At 41.1% G+C, this 14,531-nt stretch overlaps 1 protein-coding gene across 1 annotated transcript in view; it reads left to right on the forward strand.

Moving 5' to 3' along the window:
* Nucleotides 1-307: 307 nt before the first annotated feature.
* The window catches only part of PRKX (protein kinase cAMP-dependent X-linked catalytic subunit), a 61,933-nt gene continuing 47,709 nt past the window's right edge, over nt 308-14,531 (forward strand). Inside the window, exon 1 of the mRNA XM_069770475.1 lies at nt 308-849. Coding sequence (XP_069626576.1) covers nt 657-849 — 193 coding nt within the window. The 5' untranslated portion in view covers nt 308-656. The remainder of the gene's footprint in view (nt 850-14,531) is intronic.

Here is a 14,531-nt window from a genome sequence, read left to right on the forward strand (position 1 = left end):
TTGCCGTGGGGAGCGGACGGGACCTCCCCCCGCCGTCGTCGTCGTCGTCGTCGTCGTCCCCGCATCCGCAGCACTGAGGGAACGCGGGGGCGGGCGCGGCATCCGCCCGGGCCCCCCCCTCCGCCTCCCCTCCGCCGCCTCTGAGGCGGGAGGCGGGAGGCCGAGCGAAGGGCGCCGGCCTCCCCAGACGCCCCCGGGCTGCGCCCGCGGCGGGGGGGGGGGGGGGGGCGAGCTCCGCGCTCCCGCCGTGCGGCGGGACCGCGCTTCCCCCACCCCTCCCCGCCCGCCCTCTGCGGGACCGTGCCGCAGCGGCAGGAAGGCAAACCCCGCCCCTCCGCCCCGCGTGTGGCGCGGCTCAGGCACAGCTCGGCACGGCTCGGCTCACCCTCGCCATTGTCTCATCTGCGCGGCGGTCCCCGCTGCGAGTGGCGGGCGGCGCGGCGGCTGGCCGCGATGCTGAAGGGCTCCGCGCCCCCTCAGAGGCGGCAGCGGGAACGGGCTCCAGCCCCCGGCGGCAGCAGCAGCAGCAGCAGCAGCCAGCCCGCCTGCTGAAAGACTGAAACTTTGCGTCCCCGCCGCTCTCCCTCCTCCCGCCTTCCCGGCTCGGCTCGCCCTTCTCCATGCGCTGAGCGGCCGCGGGGCGCCCGCTCGGCCCCATGGACGCCTTCAGCGCCGCCAAGGCCAAAATGGGGGCGAAGAGCGGCGGCGAGGCGGCGGCGGCGGCGGCGGCGGGGCTGGCCGCGCCTCAGCCCGCCGCGCCGGCCCCCAGCCCCGCCGGTCCCGGCTCGCCCGCCGCGCCCGAGCCCGCCGCCTACAAGCTGGAGGACCTGGAGACCCTGGCCACCGTGGGTGAGTGAGTGCGGGAAGGGGGGGAGAGGCGGCGGGACCGGGGAGGAACAAAGGAGCTGCCCAGGTGCCAGCCTCCGGCCGTCTGCCCCCTTCCCTCCCGCAGCCGCGGGCGTTGCGGGCCCGTTCTGTGAGGCAGCGGGGCTGGACCGGCGGCCGTTTAACGGCCGGCAGGTGCCGTTGGGAGCCACCCCCCCACCACCACCACACACACACAACGGCGGCGCTGGGGAGGGGGCCGCCGGCTGGCCTCACGGCTGCTGGGCGCCGCGGGGCTGCCTGCGGAGCCTGGGGAAGAGGCGCCGCCGCAGGGTCGGTGGAGTTTGGGGGCTGCGCTTTGGGCGGGCGGCGTTGTCCGTCCCTGGGGCGGCTGTGAGGGAGCGCTGAGGGGCCGCGGCGCTGCCGGTGTCGCCGGTCTCTGGCGGCGCGATCGTGGTTTTGATCTGCGGCTGAACGAGGCTGGGAGCGGGTTTGGCCTGCCCGGGAGACGGGGACGGTCGCTGCTGGAGCCGAAGAGCCTTTGGTGTAAAACCCGATTTGTCTGGTTTAACTTCACTTGCCTGCATCGTGATAAAAAATTCATCGTTTAAATGCAGTTGTCGGGCCGGTGAGGAGATCAGACAGGTTAACTGGCGGCAGCTAAGTATATTTCAAAACCCCAACGCGCTGTTGCCCTGAATGTTGATGCAGAGATGCTTTGCGTGTGTAGAATTTTGGTAGAAGGCAAGGCTGCGTGTCACATCTACCACACTTACTGAAAACCGCCTGTAATCAGCGGCACTGCAGAGTAAACGCGTGTGTTTAATAAATTGGCACTTCAGACATCGGTGATGATGTTCATTGTGTTCGTATCCACTGTATCTGTCTGTGCGTTGTGTTTGAAAGTACGTAAAGTTACATACGTTTTTGCACCTGGTGTGGAGTCTTGTATGTTCACCTATATGGAAGTTTTATTCTTTTTTTTTTTTTCTTCATAGGACTGTGAAATGATTTTGGATAGGTTTATTCCAGTAAGTGCTGCAAATCTTCATTTCCCTTAAGCTCTCTTTAGCCAAAAAGGTGTGATTTAAACCCTTTCGTAGTGAAGTTGATGGGTTTAATAAGTCTTTAAATATGGAGTTGGAAGGGCCTGAGAATGTTGTGACCGGTGAAGACCATGCCTGAGAATGTGATCGGTGAAGATCACGTTATCTTCTCTTGAAGCGCATTGGTTTTTGAGATATTTTTTCCAATTTGAAATGTGAACAGGCATTTTATTGAGAAATTAATTAAAATTATTAAAAGACTGCTTGAAAGGTTTGTGATGCTTTTTTTTCCACCAGAAGTGGTTGATCTTGTTTGTTGCATCATGGCTAATTGCTGTGGATACAATTGTCATCACAGAGGATTATGACTTAAAGTGAAGCATAGGCTGCAGAAAAATTATAATTTTTAAAGAAGGCATAAAAGTCACGGAAATGTCCCCAAGGCCAAGGAAGAAACATGGAAATAATCCTGGTGTCAATTTTAAACAACATATCTTTTTAGAGTGTTCTGTGTAGTGTTCCTTAGAGGTTAAGGAAGAGGAAAGTTGTGATTCCAAAAGGCATAGAGAGACTTAAAAAAAGTGAGGCTGCTTGATATGAAGACACAGAGAAGGGAATAAAATGTAAAAGGAGCAGATAGCTGCCTATCAGGGCACTGACGGGATACTTAAAGAACGGTCTCCCTTCCTTCTTTGTCTTCCCCAGCTTGATTTTTTTTTTTTTTCTCCTTTTCTCAGATAGCTCCGTCTGAGATGACAACCATTCTTTGCATCTGTTATGAACCGTGGCATTGGTTGTTTTGTAGTGAGAAGGAAGACAAAACACAAAACTTGAAGGGTACAAAAATATGCACAGATAAATACATAAGGCCTTACCCTACCAAAGAAGCTGAGCTGGCTTGTTGTAAGTTGGTTTCAAAATGAGTTTATGATATGCCTGTGCGCCTCACTAGAAGGCTGTGAGGAGGGAAGGGATCTAGCTCCTGACCAGGAAGCAATACAGCAGCCTCAAAGTGATACTGAAACTCAACACATTTATACCTGCCTCTGAGTGGCAGAGTTCATAAAAGATGCAGTGCCCTGCTAATGTGTCTGTAGTGCATCTGATGTGAGCTGGTAACTCTGTGTGAGATTAGGCTGCTCTGTACGCGCCTACTAACGTGCTACATTGCATTCCTGAGTTAAATGGGCTGCAGGTTAAATCAGTGCAGAATACTGCAGAGTACTATGTAGATGTGTATGTAGTTGAGCTTGAAAGGCTCATTTTTGCTTCGCTTAAATATTTTTGAATTTAGTTTGTTAAGTACAGTTTAGGTTTATGTCATATGTACTGAAAGAGTGTATCTATGGGGTTTTGTTTAGCAGAGGTTTAAGTCAATATTACCCTGTCCTGTTTTGATCTCCCTGCACAAATAGATGAGCTTAATGTATTGTCATCAATTTCACTACAGCAATTCAGAGTTGTCTGCAGTTTGATTGCTCTCATAAGAATAGCCATTTTCTTTCTGCTGATGTTCTCGAAAGCCATGTGCTCTATCTGAGATATTTGGAGATGGTTGTGGTGGGGAGGGGGATACCCAGAAATTACAGGACAGGAAGTTCTGGTATCTTCTCTGCTGGAATCATTGTTGCTTATAGACATACTCAGGTTTAGAAACAGTGTGTCCTTGGAAACTATCAGGTTGAGAAAGTAGCAAAACAGGGAGGGGAGCTCTATGGTCTTATAGCTGAATGATCTTGGTGTCTGTGAGATTGTGGTCATCCCTGACTTTAGGCACCTTCTCTTGGAGGATGGAATAAAGTTCATATAAAAATTAAAAAAAAAAACAAACAAAAAACCAAACAATTTGGAAGCGGTACCTGCTTTGACTATAATAGCTACTGTTTTAAATATCCTTCATAGTTTAAGGGGATTAAAATCTGTTGACCTGATCACCATAATGCAGGCTGGATTGGGCATGTTCTCTGTGATTTCTCTTGGACCCTGTGCCTGGTTTAGCGAAGAAAGAGCAAAAGGGGAGAACAGTTTAGCATAATGATTGGGAGGACATTTCTCTCTCCGAAACTTCCCAGGACTCAACCTTTGTTTTGGTGTTTGTGGGCCCTTTTCTAAAAGGCACTGGGAGCAGAGACTAGAGTACAGGTATGCTTTTGGGGGAAGTGCCCTTATATTTAGTCCATAAAGTGGAGTTACAGGTTTGGGGAGGGCACAGGAGTGGGGTGCATACTGGTTTCTGGCACTAAGAGAGGTTGAACAGGAAGAGTATTTCTTTGAGGGTACTTCCTGAGAGGTTGAACATGTGGCTTTGAACCTTTGAGGTGTATGGGTTTTTTAACTAGTCCTCCTATATGAAAGGTGAGTGCTCTTGCTCTGGAGCTGTTGAAGGTGCCTGGATGTCCGCTTCTGATTCTGGATTAATTTTCCTTTCAAAGGAGGTCAAAATACGAATATTTGCTCAGTACACTTAGAAACTGCTGCTTGGACCAGGCTGAAATATTCTGTGAATCTCAGCTGAATTTACATATTCAGCTGTGCCAAGACTGAGGTAGTTCTGTGCTGCACAGAAGCAAAAATTTATATGCCATGACCACGATGTTCATTGAAACTTAACTGCTGAAAGTTCATGGCCCAGCCATGCTTATCTGAACCCATTTCAAACTTTTTGTAGGTCTGGTTGGTGGAAGAGAGAGACTATGAACACTAGTGGCATAGTTTCTGAATCATCCTTGGTTTTGATGAGAATTTAACAAGAGCAACCTTCCTATTCTAGTAGCCAGGGGGGCTGCAGTTGGACACCTGACATATGTACTGAATTTGAGATATTAAATTTTTAATTGTGCCATAATGAAGAAGTAATTCAGATAAACTAGAATAATAAGTACAAGAAAACCGTAAGATATTTCTTCACTTTTGGGTAGGTGAAATTGGGAGAACAAATGTTTTGTTCCTAAATGAAAAGTATGGTAATAGGGAAGGGGGAAGGAAGAGAACTCTAGGAGGAGAATGATGACAAACTTATTCTTGCCCTCTCTCCTGTGAGATTTGTTTCCTGCCCATTTTTCAAAGTGCAATGAATTCCATAGCAGGCTTTATAAATGTAAATTGGGTTTTGTAAATCTATTCAATTGATTGAAATATTTTAATAATAGTATTTTCATGCAAAAAGATTCATTTAAAGTACTGTTCCCATGAAGTGCTTTACACTAAACAAATGCAGAATAAAAAATTGGGCAAACCAGTATTTTAATTTTTATGAGCATGGGAAAATTTTTAAAGGTACATGGGAAAAGTGAGGTGCAACATATTTTTAAATACTTAATTTCACTGTGTTCACACAGAAAATATGCTAGCCACATATATTTCAAATGGCATTATATCAGCAGGACAGAAGGTACAGAACTGGAGTCTAATGCTGTAAGAAGGAATCTGCTCCTATATAGGACATTACAGTGCAGGTTTCCCTGTGTATAGTCAAGGTAAAAAATTCTGCACCAGAATAGCTACATTCTTTACTAGCAGGGAACACTGGTGGCTTTTTTTTTTTTTAAAGGGGCTCAAATTAGTTTTGTTTCTTACCAAGTGCTATTTTTGGTTTCACTACCGAGGTCCTTACCTATTTAAAAATAATTAAAAATAATTCTAAGGGATCTGTGAGCATTTTTTCCTGTTTCTTCACCTTTTCTTGATACTGACATGATAAATAATAATCCATGATTTTACTTGGCAACATCCTTAAATGCCACAAGTTTTGAAAGAAAACATGGTCTGAATGTTGTGACTGTAATGGTGACCTGAATTCACCATTACATTTGTACATCTTTGAGACTTTAGTCATAAAGCTAAATGACTTGGATTTTGTTTTCACTCTCTGTGGAATGTCTTTCTTGCTTCATTTTTCCCTCCCACAAGATCATACTTGTCCCAAAATAAATCCTTAGTATTGTTATAGCTGATGTTCTGGAGAGAAAATGACCAGGTGTGACTCAGCTTTCTTCTCTTGCTTTTCCTGTTATCCACTGCTGAGGTGAATTTCGGTGGCATAATGTTTATTGTGGAGTAGGCAGCACCAGGTCCTTTCCCATAAGGTTCTTGTTCTCATTAGGCTGGAAAAAGTGGATTGAAACAAATACTCTTTCTTATCTTTCAGAAAAGTGAGAGTACCTGGAATAAGTCTGAACATGTGAAAACTGAAAGTTCACGCTTCTGCTTTTCTATCTCCAGTGTTTAAAATCAGTGTTGAGGTAAACGGCTAGTCACCTGTTTGCCTGTCACCTGTTTCTTTTGCCTTAATCATATTTATATATCTAACTGATTGTGAAAAGAAATTCAGAATTCTTTCCCTGATGTTGTGAACTTCATGGTATGTTATAGAATGGGCTTTGACACTCAAATACAATTCTTGAAGATAAATAATTTAAGTCCTATAAATAGCCCAGAGACTCCCATAAGCGCCTGTTGCAATGAAAATAATCAAATAATCTTGAACCCAACTAGTGCTAATATTTCAGAAATAAGCATGCAAAACTCCTCTTCCACAAAATCAAAAGCATCTAATACCACGCCTTCCTCCTGCCAAGTTTATGCTTAAATAAAATTAATGTTCCAGCTGAAGATGCTGTTGAAAAATTCTTCCATCAAAAGTGTTGTGTGTCAGCCCAAACTGAAAAAGATAGAAGAGAAATAGAGATTTGATTTTTTCTTTTTCCTTCCCCTTCTTCAAAGGGAGGAAACATGAACTTAAAGTACTGGTGGTTGAGAGCACATAGGCTCTTAGGTCTTGACTCACCTTTTCTATGTTTAGGTTCCTGAGTTTGCATGTCTGGACTGTCTGTAGTGGACAGGGAGAACAGCCTTTTGGAGACGGATGTCTTGATATTTTGGTTTTTGCATCACGAAAACTTAGAGAAGTTAATCCCCAGCTAAAGTGCATTTAATCCTGGTTTGGTCCACATTAAGGGTGATATGCAATATGTAAATACCAGAAGAAAGAAAGGGTGGTGGAGTTTATGTACTACTTCTGTTTGTTGTGAGAGGCATAGATGTGTATACAGCAACAAAGAGTGAATTTTTGTGAAGTAAAAGATGGGAACTTTGTGTTCACGTTGCAAGGGCTTGTCTGGACATAAGTTGTTCTTAACCAAATTGGTTTAGGTTAAACAATACAGTTCCCTTACTGTTGATACTTAAGAGTGTAAAAAATCTTCACCATTAGCTTGTACTACTTGGAATAGTACTTGGAGTAGTTTAAGACTACTTGGATGTCTTGGGAAAGCATCCTCCCATTCCTACACAGTTTTAGAGGTTTTGTAGCAGCTTCAAAGATGTCGGCAAGTAAAATTTTGCTGAGTACTGTGTGTTAGTGTGCACCTGGGATATTAAGGTGATAGGGAAGACCAACTATCAAAATTAGACTGTATTTCTGTTTTCCCACAGAAATAGTATCTCGAATGAACAAATGTGGCCTTTTTTTTTTTTTTTTTTTTTTAAAGGAGGGGGGAGGTATAGGTTACAACATTCTTTCAAGCACTGTTTGCACTTCACATTAGAGTAGTGGTTCAGTTTTTATTTGAAATACATATTGCTTTACTATTATTATGATTAGAATTTTTTTTAATACTGAAGGTGGATCAGAGATTTTTTCCCTTAGTACAGCCCCTTCTTTACTACAGAAACTGCAAATTTAGAGTGCTAAGGAAATTCACCTGGGAGACAGGTGAGTAAATTGTGAAAGTAGTTAACAAAACACATTGTATTTGGAAAGTGAGTGGAATGTTACAGAATGAGAGAATATTAAAAACCCACTTATGTCAGTTTTCTTCTAAAGGTTTAGAGGGGCAGGGTATAAAATAGCTACAGTGTTTCTGTAAGCAGGTTTTCCCTAGACCCATTGATAACCTTAAAAAAAAAAATATTCTGAGAATAATACAGATTTATCATTTCGGAAAGCTTCTTTGAACTTGAAGAAAACATCTTGTTCTACTCTGAAGAGCATTCTGAAAATACTAAAATAGCAATCTCATTATGAGGATTAACTTAAACTGTCTATAAACAGATGCTTAAGGGCTGCAGTCTTATTGAACTCTAAATTCTGTGGTTTTGCAGTTCAGTGTAAGCAACATAACTGTTCTTTGTAAATACCGAAGCTCTTTCACTGAACGGGCAAAAGGTGGCTGGAGCAGGGAAAACGGTGTTGAAACTGTAAATCCTAGCATTACTAGAAGTATTCAGAATGTGGTCTTCTGGACATATCTACATTGTAGAATGTACAATTACAGTTCTCCTTTTTAGGCATACCTAAACTAGATTTAAACTGTTTTCACTTCATTTCAGTAAAACTGCTAGTTGTATTGCTAAAGTGCTTGTGCTTTTGGGTTAGTGAAATAAGCTTGCCTGAGCTGCTGTGTAATGCTCATGCTGAAGGATTTGTATTAATATCTATACCTATTTTAAGGTAGTTTGAGGATGTTTGTGTTGCAGAGTTGCTCGTGGACGCTCGGATTTTCTTTTGGTGAATTCTGACATCTGTCCTATCCAGTCTTAAATTGTGGTGATCTGTGGCATTTGTTCATGAAAACTTTCCACTCCGCTGCCCTCTTCTGCCCTCCTTCACACCAGTCCCAGCTTGGAACAGTTGATAGCTGGTCTATTAATGGATTAACAGTAACTTTTGTGTATATGTGTTGTGATTTTTCTCCAGGGAATCAATTGGTCTGCTTCGATACGCTTCACCTCAGACAAATTGCTAGTGTGTGTGTTTTATTGATTTATTTATAACTGAAACACATTAAAATTAATGAAGGAAGCATCATTTCCGTGTGAATGAACTGCATGGTATAAGTTATTTCTGTATAATACCAATGTCAATGGAATGTTAGACTTGTCTTTTGGGTTGATCTGGTCAGCAGAACCATTCACAAAGTCTGCTTTGACCCTCAGCTTTCTTAGTCCATTGGCGGAGCACGGAAGTCCGGCTCAATTTGACCTACGTTATAGTTAAGTAAATCTGAACCGCACCACTCAGGTGATTTGAATACTTTGTGAAGTATCTGGATTTCTAGTCTTGTGACTCTTTATTTGTTGGGGAGTGTTTATTTAATACCAAAGTAAAAGTAGATTGGTTATATGGTTTTACTTGGTTTGCAATGTATTTCGTAGCCCTTACGCCAACAAGTTATGGTGTCTGAAACAGACTAATTTTTATGTAAAATCTTCTTTGTTCTTGTTTCTTCTCTGGATATTCAGTTTGAACATCACCTACAGCTTTTTCTATTGAATTATCAATTTTATATATATATGCATGTATATATTTAAATTTATATAAACTCATAAAACCTAAGTTCTTTATAGCTTGATGTAGAAAGAATGAGAATGTGGAAAAGTCTGCTCGTTCTCTGTCAGCATATATAGAATTTCTTAATTGGCTGTCTATTGCACTTAGCAATTTTTTCTTCAAAGTATTCATACAGTATCTACAACATGTAGCAATTTTTTTTTTTAACCAGGATATTTTTTACTTAAAGGAACAATTCTGAGCTAATTTTTCATGAAAGGTCACATATCTGGTATTTGTTAATTTGATTCTAACATGCAATTTGCAAGAATTCAGGTGTAATGATTTATATGTTGTATTTATTGGAGTATTTGGGAAAGGCAACTCAAGGCAGAAGAGCTATATAATATAAACTATTATTAGCAGTTGTAACCTGCAACTTAAATGCGCTTTTGTTTTTCTCGTGTACACTTGACATTGTCTTATACATACTTCTAAAAAGCACTAAACCTATCAATACAATACATTATTTTGCCTGGAAAAAGCAACTATATAATCTCTTACATTGCCTAATACAAGAGGAAAGCATGTGGAGCTGCCAAGGTTTGGGTTTTTTTTGTTTCGTTGGGTTTTTTTTTTTTTTTACATGATTCTTATATCGGAGGTAATGGTTTGTTACCAGAATTATATAAAGTGACCATTTAGGATGCCCACTATGCAGTATTTGAGTTTTGGTATGGTTCTTCATTAAAACTTAGCTTCTTATACAGCATTTGTGGCATTTGCTTAAGTGTCATTCTGTTTGTATTGAGGAATATGGGCACTCTGAGCAATTTGAAATATTTAGGGTAATGACACTGCCATTATTGTTTGAGGTGCAGGGAGCTCTCTGGATTAAAGCAAAATATCTAGTCAGTATTGCTTTTTATGGGTCTGTGGTAGTGCTCCAGTCAGTAAATTAAATGCTCCAAAGGTCTTTAGGTAGATGCTAAGAGAGCTATGCCTCCATAGACTCTTCAGAAACAGGCTAAACTGGGTGTAAGATTTTTACTTTGCTGATCTACTAATTAGGATGCACTGTAATGGCTATATGGATGGCAAATATAAAAAACAAGAGGCTGGAGCTGACTGTGTTTATGTAAAACTTCTGGGTGCTATAATAGCAGACTCCTCTAGCCACCTGCCTCAAAACTGATGACAGACTTCTAGCCTCAGACCTCTTCCCCCCAGCTTGGTACTGGCTTCTTTACAGCTCCTTGGGTGCAGGAGATGATAGCCTGTACAGTTCTAATTTGTATGGTCTGCCAAAAATAACTTCAGAGTATGCATTGTAAATTTTTAGTTTGTTTTCAGGAAGATTAGTGGGTAACTCCTTGTCTGTCCCTGGAGGACAAACAATGAGGACAGCTGCTGGTCAGTCTGTTTCTAAACTGGGATTCTTGTCCCCTCTTTCATGAAAATGTTTCAGGTTGCATGTTGGTATGCTGAATTTGTGTTCTGAGGCCACTAAACTCTCCCTGAATTTTGTGACTTTCAAAGGCCTATGAAGCCTTCTGCAGTACATCTTTATTTAACCCACCCAGTTGTCACACTCAGAAGTGCCGGATATAGAAGTTCTACTGAATCAACAACATTATTCTTCCTCCTTTTTTAGTGACTGACATAGTTCAATCCACTTAAAATAAATTCATGTTAGCAACCATGTATGTAGAAATTGCTCTTTCATTAATATCTTTGGAAATAATGTCATTTGGGATATAATATATTTAAAAGTATTTCTAAAAGTTTCCCAGTATTACAACTTAATTCAAAATATTCTGTTTAAAAGCTTTCTGAATCTCTCCTAGTAATTTCACAGTGAGTAGCAGTGATTCCCTGGATCTGTTCATGGAAAATTTTCCTTGATTAAAGTTGGTTTTGTTACTTTTTTTTTTTCTGCTAGAAAAGGCAGCTGGGAAGAAGCTGTGAGAAAGACGGTGTGTCCTACAAGACAGAACTATTAGAAGGAAAACAAAGTAACTGAGATTTGGAAAGAATCTGAAAAAAAGAACTAACAACAAAGTTAATGCAAAGTGTTTTAAAAGACATGGAAATATATTTCTTCTTGGGTGGGGTGGGTGTGTTTTTTTTAAGTTAATTTTTTGGATTTCAGTCGTATACATTTTATACTTAGTCATCTGAAAGTAGAAACAAATTGGGGCACATCCATTCCTGATGCTGTAAAGCCTATGAAAGCTATCCCTTTTATGTTTTTAATAAAATAAACTATATCCTTTGTTCTAAATGTCTAAGTGAAGAGAGTTTCTAGAATTGTCTCAACTCTTTGTATCTGCAACACTTATTGTAAGCTAAAAGTTTTATTTTGGTGGCAGTGGAGACGGGTTTTTTGCTGCCTTTGTTGTTAGGTAGGCCTAAATTTTGCGATGCTCCTACTGTACTGTCGGTTGTAAGTTAGGGAGAGTACAGCGTTGTTGGCTTGATTTGGGATAATTCTGGGAAAACAATGCTCTGTGATAGGACAATTTGAGCGAGTTGTGCATTTGGTGAAATAACAGTATTTGACATCTGAAACCCAAAGGGTATTTTGGAATTATGCCTTCCCCAACCACCCAAAAAAAGTGTAATCCGATTTAATTTCGTGAGCAGAAGGTGATCATAAGATGTGGCTAGGGTGTAATTCCATAAATATTCAACCTGAGGCAGACTGAGAAATAGAATCTTAAAATCCTGTTTAGCAAGGATTTTTAATATTCTGTTAACATGAAATATGTATGTATTGTGCTATACTGCAGGTGATGTTACTTATCAGTGAATTCTTTTACCTGTTGAGAAGACCTTGCAATACATGCTAATAGTAAAGAGAGAAGCAACATTGTGAAATGGGAAATGCAGAAGACAACTGGCTTTGTGGCTAATTAGCCAGTCCCTTAGCAGTCCTTATTTTTTTTTTTCTGGCAGGTCTGCAGGTAAACCCATCTAACTTAGAACTAAAGCAGGAGTTGGTTGCATAGCTACTGATTTCATAGCTTAGAGTATGCCTGTTTCACATTGCTTTTTAGAGTTTCCTAGGAGTGTACCTTGGTGATAAAAGCCTGCAATAGAAATAGTCTTTGAATCTTGATCTTAAATGTTTAATTGCAAGTGAAGTGGTTTGACACTGTGTTTGGAGACAAGGGTTCACACCTCTGTGTTAATTTTAAACATTCTGTTTGAATTTTACTGACTTTTTTGCATGGTTGCTATTTGTGTATTAATAAAGAGGGTTCTTAGTGAAATGGGGACTGTCAAAGTGGATGAATAGTCAGAGAGGGCTGGCAGGCAGTAACAGAGATGAATGCTTAGGTGAGGCTATACCTTTGGTTCAAAATGTTGGAATTCCTACATAAAAATGATGTTGGAAAAAGAGAGTAGGATAAGAGGATTTAACGCTATTTTGATACACTTCCATTTTATTTAGGTAGGTTTGTGTTTCCTTGATATTGTTTCTTTTCAGAGCAAAACAAGTAGAACAGAGTAAAAGTCTGGCTAGGAGCACAGTTGGGTATTCTACATAATTGTATGTGAAGAAAATGTTACTAGTGCTTGATTTGGTAGGGTATATCTGAACTTGTAGTTGTTGCTAGTTAATACTTAGTGTGTGATGTCAGCAACTTTATGTTACTGCTTCATCTGGAAATAAACCAGCTAGGGATTCACTGATACCCTAAAGCTGGGCACTCTTGCATGAAATACTGCCAGTTTATCTCCTGTAAGAAAATACGTTGATAAACCTCTCTCTAATCTTCACGTGTTTTGGCATTTAAAATATTTGTAGGAGGAAAAAATTCTCCTGGCAATTAGATGTAACAGGTAGGGAGAGACTCAGAACTCCAGATATTCCCAGGCTAGTTGTGATTTCTAGTCTAATTGGCTTTCATTTTTGATAGAGATGTTAGGAGTTGCATTGTTTGAGAACAAACACAGCTTTGTTGCTTGGCCTCCATTGATTCTCTGAAATGTGATTCTTGAAATAAAATTAAACTATGATTGTAGTAATAGGAAAAAAGCATAGTTGGTTTAGTTTTATAAGCAAGACAAATCCTTTTTTTTTTTTTTTCCTGGTGCAAACTATCGAATAATTTACCATAAAGTACAGTCATCTCCAAAGAGTTTTGCATGTTGTACACAGATCTCATTTTAAAAGACTGAGGAACTCGGTAAACTTGACTAAAAAGGGCAATACAATGAAAACAGGTGCTTAGGGACTCTTTAAACATTGATGGTATTTAACTTGTATGCTGGCAAATCCTCTTAAGGATAACATTTTATGTCAAGAAGAAAGATATTTGTATTAGTCATTGGCACAGCTTCTGGTACCTCCTGAGGAGGTGTATTTTGGATAGTGCAATGCAAGTTTCCTCTTCTGTCAGTGATGTAGGAGGACCTCTTATCTATGAAAAAATAATTTCATCAGTCTCTGTCTTGTCTTCTGAGACTGTTACTTGTTCCTAGGAAATGTGCAAGCATCTGAAACAAGCTGTAGTTCACTTCATAGAACAGTAAATATCTAATATGCCTAATAATTTTTCTTGTTTGGCATATTTCATCTCTCTTCAGGGCAGAACTATGCCTTTTATTTTTGCTGCTGTAAACTTAATATGCTTCAGCTTCTGTAAAAAGTGTTAATGGATGATAAACTAATAACTGTCAGATACCAGTAACCTTCAGTTACAACTGATTTGGGTTATATGTGAACTGATGACCTGGCCCAGGTAGATTGGTGTCATGGTTTAACCCCAGCCAGCAACTAAGCACCACACAGTCGCTCGCTCACTTCTTCCCACCCAGTGGGATGGGGGAAAGAATTGGAAACAAAAAGGTAAAACTCGAGGGTTGAGATAAGAACAGTTTAATAGAACAGAAAGGAAGAAAACAGTAATGATAATAATAAAATAACAATAATAATAAAAGAATTGGAATATACAAAACAAGTGATGCGCAATGCAATTGCTCACCACCTGCCGACTGATGCTGAGTTAGTTCCCAAGCAGTGATCCATCCCCTCCTCCAGGCCAACTGCCCCCCAGTTTATATACTGTACATGACGTCACATGGTATGGAATACCCCTTTGGCCAGTTTGGGTCAGCTGTCCTGGCTGTGTCCCCTGCCGACTTCTTGTGCCCCTCCAGCCTTCTCGCTGGCTGGGCATGAGAACCTGAAAAATCCTTGACTTAGTCTAAACATTGCTTAGAAATGACTGAAAATACCAGTGTGTTATCAACATTCTTCTCATACTGAACCCAAAACATAACACTGTACCAGCTACTAGAAAGAAAATTAACTCTATCCCAGCCAAAACCAGGACAATTGCTTTTGTGTTCATTTCTGATCCTTTTGTCTGGCTTTCTAA

Source organism: Haliaeetus albicilla, chromosome 25 (genome assembly GCF_947461875.1).
Source record: "Haliaeetus albicilla chromosome 25, bHalAlb1.1, whole genome shotgun sequence".
Lineage (NCBI taxonomy): Eukaryota > Metazoa > Chordata > Aves > Accipitriformes > Accipitridae > Haliaeetus > Haliaeetus albicilla.